General features: G+C 41.8%; 3 protein-coding genes across 7 annotated transcripts in view; 1 reads left to right on the forward strand and 2 right to left on the reverse strand.

The window, feature by feature from the left end:
* The window catches only part of LOC306883067 (cytokine-like protein 1), a 4,104-nt gene extending 3,684 nt beyond the window's left edge, over positions 1-420 (reverse strand). The window contains exon 1 of the mRNA XM_079438145.1: positions 163-420. Within this exon, the coding sequence (XP_079294271.1) occupies positions 163-312 (150 nt within the window). The 5' untranslated portion in view covers positions 313-420. The remainder of the gene's footprint in view (positions 1-162) is intronic.
* Positions 1-14,787, forward strand: part of LOC306883066 (serine/threonine-protein kinase 32B-like) — a 16,381-nt gene extending 1,594 nt beyond the window's left edge. The window contains exons 2-9 of one of the 2 annotated variants that reach the window (XM_079438143.1): positions 1,479-1,601; positions 1,809-1,949; positions 2,171-2,226; positions 2,675-2,826; positions 9,135-9,336; positions 11,970-13,340; positions 14,249-14,309; positions 14,428-14,787. In XM_079438143.1, coding sequence (XP_079294269.1) covers positions 1,514-1,601; positions 1,809-1,949; positions 2,171-2,226; positions 2,675-2,826; positions 9,135-9,165 — 468 coding nt within the window. In that variant the 5' untranslated portion in view covers positions 1,479-1,513 and the 3' untranslated portion in view covers positions 9,166-9,336; positions 11,970-13,340; positions 14,249-14,309; positions 14,428-14,787. The remainder of the gene's footprint in view (positions 1-1,478; positions 1,602-1,808; positions 1,950-2,170; positions 2,227-2,674; positions 2,827-9,134; positions 9,337-11,969; positions 13,341-14,248; positions 14,310-14,427) is intronic. The other variant, XM_079438144.1, reaches the window with a different exon arrangement.
* Positions 13,969-20,000, reverse strand: part of LOC306883063 (limbin-like) — a 16,238-nt gene continuing 10,206 nt past the window's right edge. For all 4 annotated transcript variants that reach the window (XM_079438137.1, XM_079438138.1, XM_079438136.1 and 1 more), the window contains 4 exons: positions 19,368-19,446; positions 15,812-15,951; positions 15,527-15,634; positions 13,969-15,340 (listed from right to left, as the gene is read on the reverse strand). In XM_079438137.1, coding sequence (XP_079294263.1) covers positions 14,968-15,340; positions 15,527-15,634; positions 15,812-15,951; positions 19,368-19,446 — 700 coding nt within the window. In that variant the 3' untranslated portion in view covers positions 13,969-14,967. The remainder of the gene's footprint in view (positions 15,341-15,526; positions 15,635-15,811; positions 15,952-19,367; positions 19,447-20,000) is intronic.

Genomic DNA, 20,000 nt, shown 5'->3' on the forward strand with positions numbered 1-20,000 from the left:
TACATTCCTTCTAAATCATAAGCATCTTAAAGACATCTAATATACATCTATTTGACATCTGATAGGAAACGTCCTATAGACGTCTTGCAGATGAGCAAACACCCTAAAAAAGATGCAGATGTACATGCAGACGGTGTGTTATAACAGCATAAACTCTCTTACCGTGCGACTATATTGATGGATTTTGTCCAGATTGCTCATGATTTCTTTGCTGAGCTCCAGAGCGCGCGAGTAACAGGTCGGCGGCGCGCAGCTCGTGAACCAGATCAAACCCAGAATAAAGAAGAAAGAAAGGAGTCTCTGCGCGCTCATGTCTGTGTCTGCCCAAAACAGCTGTGCTGTACGATGATGAGGAGAATCTCTGCCTATAAACCCGTGTGTGTGTTTGTGTGTGTGTGTGCGTGCGTGCGTGCGCGCTCGGTCCCGGTGACGTCACTCACCTTCCCACCCGTGCACGCGCAGATGCTCGTGATGGAAAGTGAACAGATGTTTGGAGTGTATATGAATGTGTAAGAAAAAGTGGGATTATATATAATATAATTATGTGTGTTATAAATGCGGCTATTTATGAATGTGTCCCTATTAAGTTAAGAAAATGTTATTTCTGAATGTTTTCTGAAAACGTCTAGTTTGTTTCAAAACCGTTTTCTCTGGTTCTGCTGCTAAGGTTCAGAGAGCATTGCATCCATAAAGGGAACGTTACTATTCAAGGTTCTCTTCTGAACGTTCTAAAACAAGTAACGCAATAAAATGAACAAACAGTGCTAACGTTGCTAACATTATTAAAGACCAGGTAACTTTGAACACATGTTCTATTAACTTTCCTTTCGAGAGAACATTAACCAGAGTTCAGAGAAGAACGTTCCCTGTTAGTTCTCAGCTCTACACAGAACAAGCGGTTCAGATGAGTTATCAGTTCTGTATTCAGTGATGTGTGGAAAACAAGCAGAATCTGGCGATGGCTTGTGTATTTCTGTGAGTTTGAAGAGCAGATGTCTCCCTCTCGCGGTCATCAGGTGTGAAAAACTACAATAGAAACTATTACACAAATTCTAATGGTTTCCACTACAAATACCACACAAACATTACAAACCATCAACTTTTAACCTTTAAAACCATTTAAAATGGTTTCCTGTAGTGTGTTTTTGGGACATATTCCATTAGGATTTAGTGTTTTTAACAAAAGCCACCAAATAGAAGGCGACCAATTACCAATAGAGACCAACACCATTACAGTTTCCATTAAAACAGTACAATTCCCATTATAACCTGCAAAACCATTACATATTCTGTTGTGGTTTCTATTGTTTGTTTGTTTGTTAGCAGGGCTGCATCATAACGTGTGTTTATTGTCAGTCTGTGTTTGAGTCTCACTGCATCACTTCAACAGCCAATGACGTCCAAGTAGGCTACTCATGACATCTGTCACTCATCCACTCACACAACCCTCTCTCTCTCTCTCGTGTGTGTCGGTGAAGACGGATCATATTATAATCTTGCTGAAGGATGAAGGATGCGCGGCTGTGATGAAGGTCTTCTGAGGGTGATGATGGGCAGGAGTCAGTCTCGTGGAGCACCACTGCTGCGTGAGGATGAGGAGGGTGAGGAAGAGCATCAGTTTGTGAAGTGTCAGAAAGTGTTTCTGTTTGATGACTGTTCTCCCGTGTTGAACTGAGTTCTTTTGCGTTCAGTAAGTTTAAACATAACAATGACTATGCTGTTTGTCTCTCGTGATGAGTTTATAACGGACAGACAGTCTCAGAGATCTGCTGTAGATGAGTTCAGATCAAACCCTGTCCTCTCTGAAGGTTTAGATGTGTGTGAGAAGCTGCTTCTGGTGGTTTCTGAGGATGCTGCTGCAGTTGGACCAGTTTACATTCAGCAGGTCTTCCTTCAGTCTGTCAAAGATGAGAATGATCAAAATCCTCATGAATGGTTAACTGGTTCAGGTGAGGATAACTAGCCCTGGTTAATGGTAAAGATCATGTATTGATCACTTTTAAACAATGAACCATGAAGTATATTTGCATGTGTGAGAGAGAGTTCATGACACCTGCTACACACACACACACACACACACACATAAACAGTTTCATCCTGAGCACATTTGAGCCCAACACATCAATTGTTCACACAGAGATGTGTGTGTGTCCTGTGTTTTCTCTTTTAGTTTCCTTTGACCACTTTCAGATTCTCAGAGCCATTGGGAAGGGAAGCTTTGGAAAGGTGAGAGTCACACACACACACACACAAGCATGCACATGCGCGCACACACACATAGTTCTCATTTGGAGGTTTAAATGTATTTGTGTGTGTGTGTGTGTGTGTGAGAGAGAGTGAGTGAGTGAACTGAGCTCTGTCTCTGTCTCTTTCTGATGGAGTTGTTTCTGCTGGAGGCTGTAATGCATTAGCGCTCTCTTTCTGTGTCTGGAAAGCTGAAGGCTGGTGTATTATTTTGAGATATTTTTAGTGGCAGAAAATGAAGCTCATGTCAGTATCTCTCATTTCTGCATGTTTGAATTCATTTTTGCCAACAAACAGATGCCTCCAGTGTTTGTGTGCCACGTATGTTAAATGCATTGTGTGTGTGTGTGTGTGTGTGAGTTTAGTGATGTATGACTGACAGAAGCCGTCTCTGGGTGCTAAGATTACTCAAACTAACGATGGTCTTCAGGTGTGTATCGTGCAGAAGAGAGACTCCAGGAAGATGTATGCCATGAAATACATGAACAAGCAGCAATGCATTGAAAGAGATGAAGTCAAAAACATCCTCAGAGAGCTGCAGGTCATGCAACGACTCCAACATCCGTTCCTCATCAACCTGTGGTGAGCTACACACCTGTACTCTCTATAACCCTCACCAGCTTTATACTGAGATCATCATAGTTTCACACAACACTCTGAAACGGTTTGCGCTTGTTACCGTAGAAACGCTACACCTAGTACCAACTTGTTAACTGTTACCTTTTATGGTGCATATGTGATCAAAAATGAAATGGTTTAACATTGCATTGTATGTCATTTTAATGTAAAATATGATCACATATGTGACCGTGGAGCACAAAACCAGCCATAAGGGTAATTTTTTGTAAATTAGATGTATCATCTGAAGCTGAATAAATAATCTTTCCATTGATGTATGGTTTGTTATGATCGGACAATATTTGTCTGAGATGCAACTATTAGAAAATCTGGAATCTGAGGGAGCAAAAAAATCTAAATATTGAGAAAATCTCCTTTAAAGTTGTTCAAATGAAGTTCTTAGCAATGCATATTACTAATCAATAATGAAGTTTTGATTTTGTCATAAAAGAGAAATGTATAATTTTGATCCATACAATGTATTGTTGGTTATTGCTACAAATATACCTGTTACTGATGACTGCTTTTGTGCTGCAGGGACACATATATGCTTTTTGCAATTTAAAAACGATGAATTACCATATAATTTCCAGTGAAAAACAGTAATCTGAGTGATAAAGTCACAAACAGACTCGACTCACAGCACTAGCGCTAGTGATAGCTGACTCTGAAGTTTGCATCAAGCTGACGTGAAACAATCTCTACTGTATAAATCTCTATAGAAATAATTCAATTCAAGTTTATTTGTATAGCACTGTTTACGATACAAATCGTTGCAAAGCAGCTCTACAGGAATTTAAGTTTCCACAATATATTTATATATTGCAGAACCTTAATATATTTAATTTATGGCAAAATTTGTTAGTTCTGTATGTTGTCTGAGCGTTGGCATCCTCTGAGGTCCTCTGAGGGGTTGGCATCATCTTTCTCAGGTGTTCGGTCATCTCAGATCATTTAAGGGTTGGATCCAGACTGAAGCTTCTGTCATTCCTAGTTACCACGGGATGTTAATCAACAGAGAAACAAATAGAGACATAATTAGCGTAGCTGCTGTTCCATCTAAGCAAAAATGATTTGTTCAACCCAAGCTAAAGAATAATAATAATGTACATTTGATCAGATATAACTGCAGTACAAGATTATAAGATGCATTATGTGAATGCTTGGCTAAAGAGATGTGTCTTTAATCTAGATTTAAACAGAGAGAGTGTGTCTGAACCCCGAACGTTATCAGGAAGGCTATTCCAGAGTTTGGGAGCCAAATGTGAAAAAGCTCTACCTCCTTTAGTGGACTTTGCTATCCTAGGTACTACCAAAAGTCCAGAGTTTTGCGACCTTAGGGAGCGGGTTGGATTGTAGCGTGGTAGAAGACGAGTTAGGTACGCAGGAGCTAAACCATTTAGGGCCTTATAGGCAAGTAATAATAATTAGTAAATGATACGGAACTGAATAGGTAGCCAGTGCAGAGACTGTAAAATTGGGGTAATATGATCATATTTTCTTGACCTGGTAAGAACTCTAGCCGCTGCGTTTTGGACTATCTGTAGCTTGTTTATTGAAGATGCAGGACAACCAGCTAGCAGTGCATTACAATAGTCCAGTCTAGAGGTCATGAATGCATGAACTAGCTTTTCTGCATCAGAAACAGGGAGCATGCTTCGAAGCTTGGCAATGTTTCTAAGATGGAAGAATGCTGTTTTTGTAACATGGGAAATATGATTTTCAAAGGACAAGTTGCTGTCTAATATAACACCCAGATTTCTGACTTTAGAGGACGTGACAGTGCATCCGTCAAGTTGTAAATTATAATCCACGAGATTCTGTGTCCTGTTTTTTGGTCTAATAAGTAATATCTCTGTCTTATCTGAATTTAATAGGAGGAAATTATTGGTCATCCAATCTTTTACATTTTTTACACAATCTATTAGCTTAGTTTAGAAGTTTTATCTGGTCTTGTTGAGATATATAGTTGAGTATCATCAGCATAACAATGAAAACTAATCCCGTATTTTCTACTAATATTACCAAGAGGTAATGATTTCAGCATGATCTGTTGGTGGATATTGTTCCAGGTTGAGATTGAGCAAAAGGTATTGTGGCTCTTTTGTTCAATGTGATTCTAAATACTAGCCTGTGTTAAGAGGGATGCTGTAGGGGGAGAGTGCCTTTTTCTTTTTATATTGCTTTTTACCTCTGTTTTTGTACAGCAAGGGAGGTGAGGGAAGTTGGCTGTATTTTTCTTTTTATTTTATTTAAGGTTAGTGAGAGCTCCTTAAATTAGTTGAACTATTTTGTTTGTTATTTTAGGCCTTGCTTTCCCCTGAGTCTTTGCTCCCATTTACATTGTATTTCTTTTCCTGTCTTGTAAATAAAACTCTTTTTTTTGTATATATACCAACTGGTGTCATCTTCACTTTGGGACAGAGGACTGAAGTGTGTTCTCGCTGTACATTATCCCATTACTTTTTTTAACTTTTTGTTATTTCCCCTTTTGACCCCTAGACACTTAGGGGAACCTAACAGTATCATCAGCGAATTTCAAGTCAAGTCAAGTCAAGTCAAGTCTGCTTTATTGTCAATTCTTCCACATGTACGGCACATACATACAGAGAATTGAAATTGCGTTACTCTCAGACCCTTGGTGCATACAGTTAACATTAAACACGTTCAAATACAGATAATACAGTTTAAACATATGTACATACAACTATACAGATATACAAATGAGGACATTGTAGAAAAATACTGAAATAGATAAAGTGGCATAAGGCGCATGGCAGAATAGATAGACTGCAAACCAGTTAAATAAAACAAAAACTGTGCAGATATATGTGTAGTGCAAGAAGAGCTTGTCAGTAGGGAGAACATTCCTTATATCAGACTATCCGAAGAGGTAGTTTGCAGTCAATGCTGGATGAGGTAGTGATCAGTCCAATGCTGCGCAAGTGACAGGTTCAGTTTTTAAGTTGGTGTGTGGGGGGGGACAGGCCCTGGGGTTGAGGGGAGCTGGGGGGGGGGGGGGGGGCTCATAGTATCAGTGTTCAGTGTTGTATGGGGTAAAAGAGGGGAGGGGGGGCAAGGACGGGAGGGAGTTCAGCTTCCTGACAGCCTGATGTATGAAGCTGTCCTTCAGTCTGCTGGTCCTCGCCTGGAGACTCCGCAGTCTCCTCCCTGATGGCAGCAGACTGAAGAAGCTGTGTGTCGGGTGGGTGGGATCGCCTGCAATGCGGAGGGCTTTGCGGGTGAGACGGGTGCTGTAAATGTCCTGGAGGGAGGGGAGAGAGACACCAACGATCTTCTCTGCTGCTCTCACTGTGCGCTGAAGTGACTTGCGGCAGGATGCGTTGCAAGCGCCATACCACACAGTGATGCAGCTGGTTAGGATGCTCTCGATGGTGCCTCTGTAGAAGGTGCACATGATGGGGGCCGGGGCTCTGGCTCTTCTCAGTTTGCGGAGGAAGTAGAGACGCTGCTGTGCTTTCTTGGCCAGTGCTACAGTGTTGTTAGTCCAGGAGAGGTCCTCAGTGATGTGCACACCCAGGAACTTGGTGCTGCTCACTCTCTCCACAGTCGCACCGTTGATGGTCAGAGGGGCATGGTGAGTGTGTACTCTCCTGAAGTCAACAACAATCTCCTTCGTCTTCTCCACATTCAGAGAGAGATTGTTGTCACTGCACCACCCGGCCAGGCGGCTCACCTCGCTCCTGTAGTTTGTCTCATCTCTGTTGCTAATGAGGCCCACCACAGTCGTGTCATCCGCAAACTTAATGAACAGGTTAGAGTTGTGTGACGGTGTGCAGTCGTGGGTCAGCAGAGTGAAGAGGAGAGGGCTCAGCACACATCCTTGGGGGGCCCCAGTGTTCAGTGTGATGGTGCTGGATGTGTTACTGCCGACCCGTACTGCTTGAGGTCTCCCGGTCAGGAAGTCCAACAGCCAGTTGCACAGAGAGGTGTTGAGCCCCAGCTGGACCAGTTTGTGAGTGAGCTGTTGAGGGATGATTGTGTTGAATGCTGAACTGAAGTCTATGAACAGCATCCTGACATATGAGTCTTTTTTGTCCAGATGTGTGAGGGCTGGGTGGAGGGCAGTGGCGATGGCGATGGCATCATCGGTCGAGCGGTTGGACCTATATGCAAACTGGAAGGGGTCAATTTGATAATAGATGTGGAACTGTGAGAGGACACGCAGTTATGCGTGTAGAGAGAGTAGAGCAGGGGACTCAGGACACAGCCCTGTGGGGCTCCTATGTTCAGAGTGATGGAGTTTGAGGTGAACTGGCCAACTTTCACCACTTGAGGTCTGCCGGTGAGGAAGTCTTGAATCCAGTCACAGAGTGAGGAGTTTAGGCCCATTATTTCCCATTGTTGCTGTCTATGTGTGTGAGGGAAGAGTGGAGGACGTGAGAAATGGCATCGTCCGTGGATCTGTTTGGGTGATAGGCAAACTGAAGAGGGTCCAGAGTATCAGGGATGGAGGAGCAAATGTGGCTCTTTACAAGTCTTTCAAAAACCTTCATGACTATAGATGTGAGGGCAACTGGGCGATAGTCATTCAGGCAAGAGGATTTATTGTTCTTTGGCACAGGGATTATGACAGATTTTTTTGAATGAGGTGGGAACTGACTTAAATCCTTCATAGATATTTTTTTTGCAAGAAGGAGCACAATTAAGCAGACACAACTTTTTCAAAATTTTTTGACATAAACGGAAGATTTGAAATGGGTCTAATTTGATGATCTGAGATCATCATAGTTTCACACAACACTCTGAAACGGTTTGCGTTTGTTACTGTAGAAACGCTACACCTAGTACCAACTTGTTAACTGTTACCTTTTATGGTGCATATGTGATCAAAAATGAAATGGTTTAACATTGCATTGTATGTCATTTTAATGTAAAATATGATCACATATGTGACCGTGGAGCACAAAACCAGTCATAAGGGTAATTTTTTTTAAAATTAGATGTATCATCTGAAAGCTGAATAAATAATCTTTCCATTGATGTATGGTTTGTTATATTTGGTTGTATCTCAATATTTGGCTGAGATACAACTATTAGAAAATCTGGAATCTGAGGGAGCAAAAAAATCTAAATATTGAGAAAATCACCTTTAAAGTTGTTCAAATTAAGTTCTTAGCAATGCATATTACTAATCAAAAATTAAGTTTTGATTTTGTCATAAAAGAGAAATGTATCATTTTGATCCATACAATGTATTGTTGGCTATTGCTACAAATATACCTGTGTTACTGATGACTGCTTTTGTGCTGCAGGGACACATATATGCTTTTTGCAATTTAAAAACGATGAATTACCATATAATTTCCAGTGAAAAACAGTAATCTGAGTGATAAAGTCGCAAACAGTCTGTCTGGTGTTTCTTGTGTGTTTCTCTGGCATTTCGCTGGTGTTTGTCTGGCGCTTGTCTGGTGTTTTTCTGGCTTTGTTTGGTGTTTCTCTGGTGTTTGTCTGGTGCTTCGCTGGTGTTTTTCTGGCTTTGTTTGGTGTTTCTCTGGTGCTTGTCTGGTGTTTCGCTGGTGTTTGTCTGGCGCTTGTCTGGTGTTTCGGTGGTGTTTGTCTGGCGCTTGTCTGGTGTTTCGCTGGTGTTTGTCTGGCGCTTGTCTGGTGTTTTTCTGGCTTTGTTTGGTGTTTCTCTGGTGTTTGTCTGGTGCTTCGCTGGTGTTTTTCTGGCTTTGTTTGGTGTTTCTCTGGTGCTTGTCTGGTGTTTCGCTGGTGTTTGTCTGGCGCTTGTCTGGTGTTTCGGTGGTGTTTGTCTGGTGCTTGCCTGGTGTTTGTCTGGTGTCTCTCTGGAGTCTGTCTGGTGTTTCTCGTGTGTTTCGCTGGCACTTGTCTGGTGTTTTTCTGGCTTTGTTTGGTGTTTGTCTGGTGCTTCGCTGGTGTTTGTCTGGCGTTTCTCTGGCGTTTGTCTGGTGTTTCTCTGGCATTTGTCTGGTGTTTCTCTGGCGCTTGTCTGGCGTTTCTCTGGTGTTTGTCTGGTGTCTGTCTGGTGTTTCTCTGGCGTTTCTCTGGTGTCTCTCTGGCGTTTGTCTGGTGTTTCTCTTGCGTTTGTCTGGCATTTGTCTGGTATCTCTCTGGCATTTGTCTGGTGTCTCTCTGGTGTTTCTCTGGTATCTCTCTGGCGTTTGTCTGGTGTTTGTCTGGTGTTTCTCTTGCGTTTGTCTGGCATTTGTCTGGTGTCTCTCTGGCGTTTGTCTGGTGTTTCTCTGGCGTTTGTCTGGTGTTTATCTGGTGTTTCTCTGGCATTTTAGCGACCTTTTGAGATCAGCTCCAGCACAGTAGTGGCTGAGGTCCTCAGCATCATCCACGGCCAGCAGTTGATTTTCTCCTGCGTCTGGAGCCCAGGAATGGAGCATCTGATCCACAGCATGAGTTTCTGCATCAGAACCACTCCAGGGGCCAGTTGTTTGGAATCTGGATTTGGAAATCCCATGTTTTGATATCCAGAATCAGGTAAGGTTTGTGCTAATTTTTCAAAACAAAATTGGATTGGATCACCCTGATCCAGATACACACTTTTTCAGATTTCCAAATCTGTATCTATGGAGCCCCTAAAGGGACATGGTGATGGAACAAAAAAAATAAAATGGGTAAAAAAAAGCCAGGGTTTTGCATTCTAGTTTTGCATTGCATTTACACAAATAACTACTTCTGACTGGTCATCTCTGATGATTGTGCCAATGCAGTTTACAATCAGTGATTTAAAAAAAAAAAAACTTTAAATTAAATATAATATTTTTGTTTGATATTGACAGCTGTTTGGGGATTAAGGGATATATTACGTTACAAATGTTGTAATTTTTTGGACCAGTTTTATTACAATTTTGTTCCTGAAATCCACCCTTGTTCTGGGATCAGAATAATCAATTTTTTTTGGATCAAAAGTATCCCAATCTTACTAAAACATTTTGAACAACACAAACTAAAGATTTAATCCAGATCAAAACCAAGACTGGATTTTGTGATCTAATCCAAATTCAGAATCCTTTTTTTTTCTTTTGAACAACCCATTTTCAAGATTTGATCCAATCCGATGTCCAAGATCCGATCCGATTACCTTTGAACAAGTGTCCCCTGGATGTCACACACAAGCACCAAGATCAGAGCTTATATTCCTGCACAAATAAAAGACCACTGGTATGCTTTCTGGAGCTCTGGGCACATATATAACACAATAGAGAAAAAGCAGAGGGAATCAGTAGAATTTTTAGTGCCGTTTTTATTACTGCGAATCTTTGACAGACTAGATTTTACATACTCCATTTTTTACATATAAAACACGTTCACATCTGAGTGAAGTTGCATTAACAGTTTCTGGTGAATATTTGCATTGTGCTTCATTTAATTCATAAGTATCTGAATTATTTACAGTTTAGAATGTAAAATCCATGGTTATTGAGACAACACTACTTTTCAAGTTCATTCGATCATCGGCATTGTTGCTTATTATGATTTCCAAAACAATATATTGTTTGCACATGGGGTAATTTAAAAAGTTAATGTCTCAATGCAGATTTAATGATTCTGGGGAAATAATCAAATTAAGTATACAATTTATAATTATAAACTCACTTCATATTGAAATCTTGCATGTCATTCACATTTCATTTGATATTTATGAAAGCTTGTTTCTGCCTCAAGACAAAAAAAAAAAGGTAAATTTTAATTTTACAATTTGGATTTTTTTTCTCAAAGACAATTGACTATTCATATAACTGAGGGGGGGGGGGGGGGGGATTCAAGATATAAATGCTTTTATGTAGCTTTTATGAAGATATAAAATTGTGACAAACAGAATTGTGAGAAAAATAGTTGCAGTTACTTTTTACTCTTTATTAGTTCTACTGGATCTTAGCGCTCCTTTGTGGGCATTAGTGGAAGTGCATTAGCATGGTTCAAATCGTACTTATCTGAACGCCATCAGTTCGTAGCAGTGAATGAAGAGGTATCATATTGATCACAAGTGCAGTATGGAGTACCTCAAGGCTCAGTACTAGGGCCGTTACTTTTCACGCTTTACATGTTACCCTTGGGAGATATTATCAGGAGACACGGTGTTAGCCTTCACTGTTATGCTGATGATACCCAGCTCTATAGTTCTTTGCGGCCCAGGGAAACACAGCAAATTGAGAAAATAACGGAATGCGATATAAAACGGAATGCGATATAAAAAACTGGATGACAAGTAACTTCTTACTGCTAAATTCTGAAAAAACAGGGGTGTTGATTATCAGACCTAAAAACCCCACATGTAATAACCTAGAACACTATCGAACAGCTGCTCTGTCAATTCTTCTTCATCAGTTAGGAACCTAGGTGTGCTGTTTGATAGCAATCTTTCATTTGAAAGACATGTTTCTAGCATCTGTAAAACTGCATTTTTCCATCTCAAAAACATATCTAAATTGCAACCTATGCTCTCAACGTCAAATGCAGAAATACTAATTCATGCGTTTATAACCTCAAGGTTAGACTATTGTAATGCTTTATTGGGTGGTTGTTCTGCACGCTTGATCAACAAACTACAGCTGGTCCAAAATACAGCAGCTAGAGTTCTTACTAGAACCAGGAAGTATGACCACATTAGCCCGGTTCTGTCAACACTGCATTGGCTCCCCATCAAACATTGTATAGATTTTAAAATCTTGTAAAGAATTACTTATAAAGCCCTGAATGGTTTAGCTCCTCAGTACTTGAGTGAGCTCTTATCACATTATAGTCCTCCATGTCTGCTGCGTTCTCAAAACTCAAAACCGCTTGATAATACCTAGAATATCAAAATCAACTGCGGGCGGCAGATATTTTTCCTATTTACGACCCAAACTCTGGAACAATCTACCTAATACTGTTCGGAAGGCAGACACACTGTCAGTTTAAATCTAGATTAAAGACACATTTCTTTATCCTGGTTTACACATAACACACTAATACACTTCTATAATTCAAATCCGTTAAAGGATTGTTAGGCTGCATTAATTAGATCAACCGGAACCGGGAACACTCCCCATAACACATGATGTACTCGTTACATCATAAGAAGAATGGCATCTACGCTAATATTTGTCTGTTTCTACTCTGTTTCTCAGTCCGTGTCCGGATCAGATGGTGGATCGGCGCCGGGAGATGATGTATGTGGCCCTGATCGTCGGCGGAGGCCGGACACCTGGATGAGCCCCGGGGACATATCCCCAGTCACCGTAGCCACCCGATCCGGTCCATATCCAGCCCAGATGGTCACTGCAGTCACCAGATCCAGTCCGTATCCAGATCAGATGGTGGATCAGCGCCCAGAGACGACCTCTACAGCCCTGAACATCAGCGGAGACCAGGACACCGAGATGAGCGCCAGAGACAGATCCCCAGTGAGGACCCCGCCACGTAGACAGCCATCGGGAAAGACCACTGGAACCAGTTGAGCCCTTACAATCTGACTTTGCTGTAATTGGAATGAACTGCTGATTCGTTTGGCCAGAGGAGAACTGGCCCCCCGACTGAGTCTGGTTTCTCCCAAGGTTTTTTTCTCCATTCTGTCACCGATGGAGTTTTGGTTCCTTGCCGCTGTCGCCTCTGGCTTGCTCAGTTGGGGACACTTCATTTCCAGCGATATCGTCGACCTGATTGCAAAGACAAACTGAACTGAGCTGGACGATGACATCACTGAATTCAATAATGAAATGCCTTTAACTGAAAATCTTTTTTTTAATCTTTTCATTTTACATTATTGACACACTATTTTCCTTTTTTGATATTGTGCAGTTGCTTTGACACAATTTGCATTGTTAAAAGCGCTATATAAATAAAGGTGACTTGACTTTTTTTATTCTGTGGTGGAAACAAAAAAGAATGAGATGTAAACTCAGAACTGAGAGAGAAACATGTTTCAATTGTGAGATAAAGTCAGAACTGCAACATATAAAGGCAAAATTGTGAAATATAAACTTGCAATTGCAAAAAAATTCAGAATTTTGAGATAAAAAGTTGCAAATACCTTTTTTTATTCCTTAGCAATATTTGAATATATTTGTACTGAAAATCAAGATAAAATACTGAGAAAGATCAGCACCTTTTCCCTTCAACAGAAGGTCTTGTTCAGTTTTGGTCTTGTTTTGTTCTGTGTGTGTTTTGTGCGCAGCTCCTGACTAGAGACCCATCGAGTCGCCCGTCGAGTCTGTCTGAGGTCCAGACCTCTCCGTATCTGGTGGATGTGGACTGGGAAGCCGTGCTGCAGAAATCTGTCCCGCCTGGATTCGTTCCAAACGTGAGCGGCCTTTAGCCTCCGGTCCCTCACTGAGGAACATCACGAGTCATGGGCTGCTGGATCTCTCTGTCTGTCACAGAAGCGGCGTCTGAAATGCGACCCCTCGTTTGAGCTGGAAGAGATGATCCTGGAGACCCGTCCGCTGCACAAGAAGAAGAAACGCCTGGCCAAGAGCAGAAACCAACCCTCGAACCCGCTGGTGCGTTCATCACGCTCACGCATAAACATTCACTCGCCGTCACAAACACCACCAAACCACAGCAGCATGTGAGGAACACACCCTGATTCACTTTGAGTTTTCTAGCTCTTACCAGACAATTCATGGGATATATGTGACCCCGGCCCACAAAACCAGTCATAAGGGTAAATTTTTTTAAAATTGAGATTTATACATATCTCAAAGCTGAATAAATACTCTTTCCATTGATGTATGGTTTGTTATGATAGGACAATATTAGGCTGAGATACAACTATTAGAAAATCTGGAATCTGAGGGAGCAAAAAAATCTAAATATTGAGAAAATCTCCTTTAAAGTTGTTCAAATGAAGTTCTTAGCAATACATATTACTAATCAGAAATGAAGTTTTGATATATTTACGGTAGGGAATTTACTAAATATCTTGATGGAACATGATCTTAATATCCTAATGATTTTTGTGATAAAAGAGAAATGTATAATTTTGATCCATACAATGTATTGTTGGCTATTGCTACAGATATACCTGTGCTACTCATGACTGCTTTTGTGCTGCAGGGACAGATATGGTGATCTCTGATTCGGACTGACACTTGAATCACTTGTTGCAGTTCACAAAAGCACTTCATGCCAAGAGAAGTCAGCTTTATTTCTGTAGTGCTTTATAAATACAGATGGTTTCAAAGCAGCTTCACAGTAATAAAACTCCTCAATTTCAGGATTCAGTCATTTAAATAATTAAAACATCACTTTCACCTGTAAAGCAGCTCTACAGAACACTAATACATGATCGTCTCTAGAGCTGCTTTAGAGTCGACATCTACAGCTCAGGTTAAATGAAGATACATTGAAGACTTTTTAAGACCAAGTTTTTCATCAGTGTGATGTATGAAATCTGTATGTTTCTCAGCCGGCGCACATGCAGAGCAGTTTAGACTCGCAGAAGACTTCAGCGCCTTCAACAGAGAAAAGTACGTCAGACGTTCCCTTCGTTTGTTTGATTTGAAGTATTGATCAGTTTGTAACTGATGTAATCTTTCTGTTAAATGCATGTGAACACAATCATAGCAGCATAAATCTGTCTTTCAGGATGAAGCAGCAGCAGCGTTTGGTTTCTGACTAACCAGCTGCAAATAAACACAAAACAACATGATGATGAAGATGGACAGCAGCTCTGAGCTTCACTGACCAAAGATTCCCTCGTTTTCAGACTCACAGACATCTGTGTAGAGTTCAGAGCAAATGATGTTTCTCAAACCTTTTAAATCAATCTTCACAGAGGCTGATTCTGTGCTTTCTGTAGTTCATATAAAACAAAAGCCAAACGGTCAGACGAATCCAAGTGTCAGAAAAATATATTTATTTCATTCATTTCCTGTCCATTTTTTTTAATTATCATGGTTGATTAAAATAAAAAAGGTTGATTATTAAAAAGGAGTGTAAACATGCAGCTGCAGGTCAAAGGTCTTTTTGTTTTTGCATCAGTCGATCATCTGACTTGATCATTTGAGTGAGTGTTTGTGAAGGAATGATGTCATTGGACGACCAATCAGCTCTCGGCATGATAAAAGAACAATAGATACACAAAAGACTCATAATTACATTCCCATGATGCTCAGCGATGCAGTGTCACGTGTTTGGCTGGGGAGCCACACTGCTCTTCTTGAAGTTCAGGAAGTTGCGTTTCTTCTTGCGTGCGTGAGATGTTTGCGTGTTCTGCTGGGCTGCAGGAGGAACGCAGCGGAAAACAAACAGCCGCTCCGCAGAGACGAGACTGTCCTGAGCCACGCCCACAGGCCATGCCCCCTTGACAGCAGCCACACTCTCCGGCCACGCCCCCTCGCTGCCCCTCGTCTCAGGTCCCGCCTCAGTCTCCTCGGAAGGTTCTGGCACAGGAAGTTCTCGTCTGTGGCGGCGTCTCTGCTGAGTCTCCCCAGCGTCTCCAGAACCTCCAGCGCTGGACAACAGCTTTTCAAGGAGCTTCTGCCGCTTCTTGAGGAACCTGAGGAACACACACATGGCATGATGGGAGTGATCCGTGACAGCTGGATGAAGCGGGTGTGTGAGAATGTGAGTTTGTGAGATGATCTAAGTGTTTCTTGTTGCTTTAGTCAGTGTCAGTCTGCAGAACACAGATGCTTTAATGCCTCAAACACTGGTTTGTGTTTCCAATCGTGATCAGACTGACCTGTCTCTGTCTCTGTCTCTGTCTCTGTGCTGAAGAGCGTCAGACAGATTTCTGCTCAGCACGTCGTGTCTCAGTCTGTCTGCCAGAGACGAGCAGCTTCCTGATCCCCTACAGGTCAAAAACAACAGTAATCATGATCAAAACTTGTCAAATATGAGACACACTCAGTTTCAGCCATAAGTAGTTCTACAGAAGACAACAGAGTCATGATTCAGATCAGACACAGATCCATTTCAGACACACACCTGTTTGTGTTTCGTGTGGTGTGTGATGTGTGTGTGTTACCCTGCTCCAGGTCCTAGCGCGTCTACGAGTGACAGCAGTTCTCCTTCAGGTACTGTAGGAAGCAGGAGCCGCAGGACTTTGTGGAGATCAGGAAAAGACATCAGAGACTGTTTGACCAACGCTGCTGTAAACTCCAGATCCTGAAACACACACACATCACGTTAAACATGTTTGTATAAAATGCAGATGAAATCATTAAGGACTAAAGCACTCTAAATTAAATGGTTACACAAAAGTCAATATTTAAATGTCTCATGAATTATATACCATGAAAACAGCATATTACATTTTTTCATAACATTAATTTCACAAAACTATTATTTTTGTGTCAGTACTGTTTATTAACAATATTAACAAATACTGCATCCCTAATTAGAAAGAGAAGAAAATGCTCTGAAAATAAGTGGATTCACTCAATTCATTTAATTATTAACTATTTAATTATTCAGATAATTGGTATGTTTAATTTTCCTCTGGAGGTCACATTTGTAGGCTGCATACTTCATCAATGATGTCTTATTTAAGAAAAGTAACCGTAATAAAATTGATATTACTTGTGAGGTGTAAAATAATATAATTTCTGTTTTACTTTGCAATTTAACAGTTATTTTACTTAAAAGAGATCGACCTATGTTCTCAAAGTCAAATGCAGAAATGTTAATTCATGCGTTCATGACCTCGAGGTTAGACTATTGTAATGCTTTATTGGGTGGTTGTTCTGCACGCTTGATCAACAAACTCCAGCTGGTCCAAAATACAGCAGCTAGAGTTCTTACTAGAACCAGGAAGTATGACCATATTAGCCCGGTTCTGTCAACACTGCACTGGTTCCCTAACAAACACCGTATAGATTTTAAAATCTTGTTAATTACTTATAAAGATTTTAAAAATCAAATCAAACGATCCGTCGGACCTGAACAGGTATCAGTCTTTGCTTTCATCTTTCTCTACTGAAGTCCACACTGCCAAATCCTCACATTTCCACAACAAGATCACCAGCGCTCCAGACATGCGTAATCTCTTCAGAACATTTAATTCTCTGCTCTGTCCCTCTCCTCCACCTCCCACCACTTCAATAACAGCTGACGACTTTGCCTCTTTTTTCACAGACAAAACTAGAACAAACAGTAACCAGTTCTCAACTCCACAGGACCTCCGATCAACCACATCCACCGCTCTAACTCCCATCTTCTCCTTCTGTCCCCTCACCGAGGCAGAAGTATCCAAACTTCTCTCTCCAGCCATCCTACAACATGTCCTCTCGACCCGATCCCCTCACACCTTCTCCAAACAATCTCTCCCACACTCTTACCGGCACTCACACACATTATCAACACATCTCTCCTCACAGGCATCTTCCCCACAGCATTCAAGCAGGCTCAGGTAACCCCACTGATCAAAAAACCTACATTAAATGCTTCTCTTTTAGAAAAAAACTGACCTGTCTCTCTCCTTCCATTCGTAGCGAAAACACTCGAACGAGCTGTCTTCAACCAGCTCTCGCGGTTTCTTTCACAGTACAACAAACTGGATGCTAAACAGTCAGGTTTCAGGAGTGGCCATTCAACAGAGACTGCGCTACTCTCAGTCACTGAAGCCCTGCGAACTGCAAAGGCTGATTCCAAATCATCAGTCCTCATTCTGCTGGATCTCTCTGCTGCTTTTGACACTGTCAATCATCAGATTCTCCTGTCTACCCTCTCATCACTGGGCATCACTGGAATTCCACTTCGCTGGTTTGAATCCTATCTCACCGGTAGATCCTTCAGGGTGGCCTGGGGAGGGGAGGTATCCAAACCACATCAACTGGTCACTGGAGTTCCTCAGGGATCGGTTCTTGGACCCCTCCTCTTCTCCACATACACTACATCACTGGGTCCCATCATACATGCACATGGCTTCTCCTATCACTGCTACGCCGATGACACACAGCTCTATCTCTCTTTTCAACCAGATGACCCAACGGTAGCTGCACGGATCTCAGGCTGCCTGGCGGACATCTCGGCATGGATGAAAGAACATCACCTACAGCTCAACCTGGCAAAGACGGAGCTTCTTGTCATCCCTGCCACTCCGAATCTACAGCATGACTTCACAATTCAGTTAGGCTCATCAATGATTACCCCATCAACTTCGGTCTTGCACTACACAACATCAGAAAGATCAGGCCCTTTCTGACAGAGCATGCTGCGCAACTTCTTGTCCAGGCCCTTGTTGTTTCTAGGCTGGACTACTGCAATGCTCTTCTGGCTGGTCTGCCATCAAACACAATCAAACCTCTACAAATGATTCAGAATGCAGCGGCACGACTGGTCTTCAACGAGCCCAAAAGAGCGCATGTTACACCTCTCTTCATCTCCTTGCACTGGCTACCAGTGGCAGCTCGCATCCAGTTCAAGACACTGATGCTTGCGTACAGAACTACCACAGGCTCAGCACCCTCCTACTTCCACTCACTATTATGAACCTACATCCCCTCCAGAAGTCTGAGATCTGCTAGTGAGCGACGCCTTGTGGTACCATCACAGAGAGGCTCAAAATCACTCTCCAGAACATTCTCGTTCACCATTCCTGGCTGGTGGAATAATCTTCCCACCCCTATCCGGAACGCCGGATCCCTGGCAATCTTCAAGCAACAACTGAAAACTCATCTCTTTCGGCAGTACTTGACTTCATCCTAAACAAACAAAAAAAAAAACCTTAATCTTTCCCTCTATCTTTCTCTCCCTCCCTTGCTAGCTTGTACTTATTTGAACAATGACTGAGACTTGGTGTTACGAGCACTTCCTCTGTCTGATTGCCTCTTCAAGATGAATCGCTTCTTGTATTCCCCAATTGTAAGTCGCTTTGGATAAAAGCGTCTGCCAAATGACTAAATGTAAATGTACTTATAAAGCCCTGAATGGTTTAGCTCCTCAGTACCTGAGAAAGCTCTTATCACATTATAGTCCTCCACGTCTGCTGCGTTCTCAAAACTCTGGCCATTTGATAATACCTAGAATATCAAAATCAACTGCCGGCGGCAGATCCCAATCTACCTAATACTGTTCGGGAGGCAGACACACTCTGTCAGTTTAAATCTAGATTAAAGACAAATTTCTTTAGCCTGGCTTACGCATAACACACTAATACGCCTCTAACAGTCAAATCTCCAGATCCCCAGTGAAGACCTAGTCTGCTAGACGGCCATCGGGCAAGACCATGGGAACCCAGATGAGTCCTCTGCACAATCTGACTCTGCTGCAGCATGGACTTAATCTGCTGGTTTGTCTGGCCAGAGGAGAAAGGCACATTATTTCCCTGTTTAATACTGTAAAGCTGCTTTGATACAGTCGGCATTGTAAAAAGTACTATAGAAAATAATGGTGACTTGACTTGATCCCGATGATGCATGCAGCCTCTGAAATGAGACGCATTTATAGAGTTGAGCAGAAGCATCATGTGACTGACTGACATCTATGATGAGGAGATACAGTCACAATAATCCAAAATAATTAACTAAATCCATGAGAGTTCATGATGTAGAGCTGAAAACAGATGAACAAAGACGGCTGACCTGCTCGCAGTACGTCTGCAGTCTCTTCAGCTGGAGTTGATCTTTCTGATGCTCTAGTGTCTGATTCCTCTGCAGCACTCTGACACACACACACACACACACACACACACACAGTCAGTATGTCCATATGAATGTACACATGATGATGAAGAAGAGTTTGTCTGCACCTCATGGTTTGTTTACAGCTGATATTAAGATCAGTGTAAATGGGATCTCAGTCTAGCAGTTAGTATTACTTTTCAAACTCAAATTTCACCAATCTACACTTTTATAAAACTGACTTCATGAGGACATGAGCAGTCTTGAAGAAAAAACTGAAAGGCAGCTTATAATGCTACTCCTGTCGTGTGAACACGGATGAACAGCTGAGTGGGCGGGATCACTGCTGTCAATCAAACGCTGTCAGGGAGAGTGATGTGTTGATAGTCCAGAGCTATTAATAGTGATTCGTCTGTCAGTCCTCCTGACAGACAGAGAGTATTACCATGTGTTTGCCCTGAGCGACATGAGTTATCGCCTATATGTTGAACTCTATTTAAACTCTACACAACCCGCTTTCCAAGATTAATAGTGGAATTTACAACAGATGAATTAATCTGATGTAACAGAGTCAGATCAGCTGAGACAGATGTT

The sequence above is a fragment of the Barbus barbus genome (assembly GCF_936440315.1).
Source record: "Barbus barbus genome assembly, chromosome: 17".
Taxonomy (NCBI): Eukaryota; Metazoa; Chordata; class Actinopteri; order Cypriniformes; family Cyprinidae; genus Barbus; species Barbus barbus.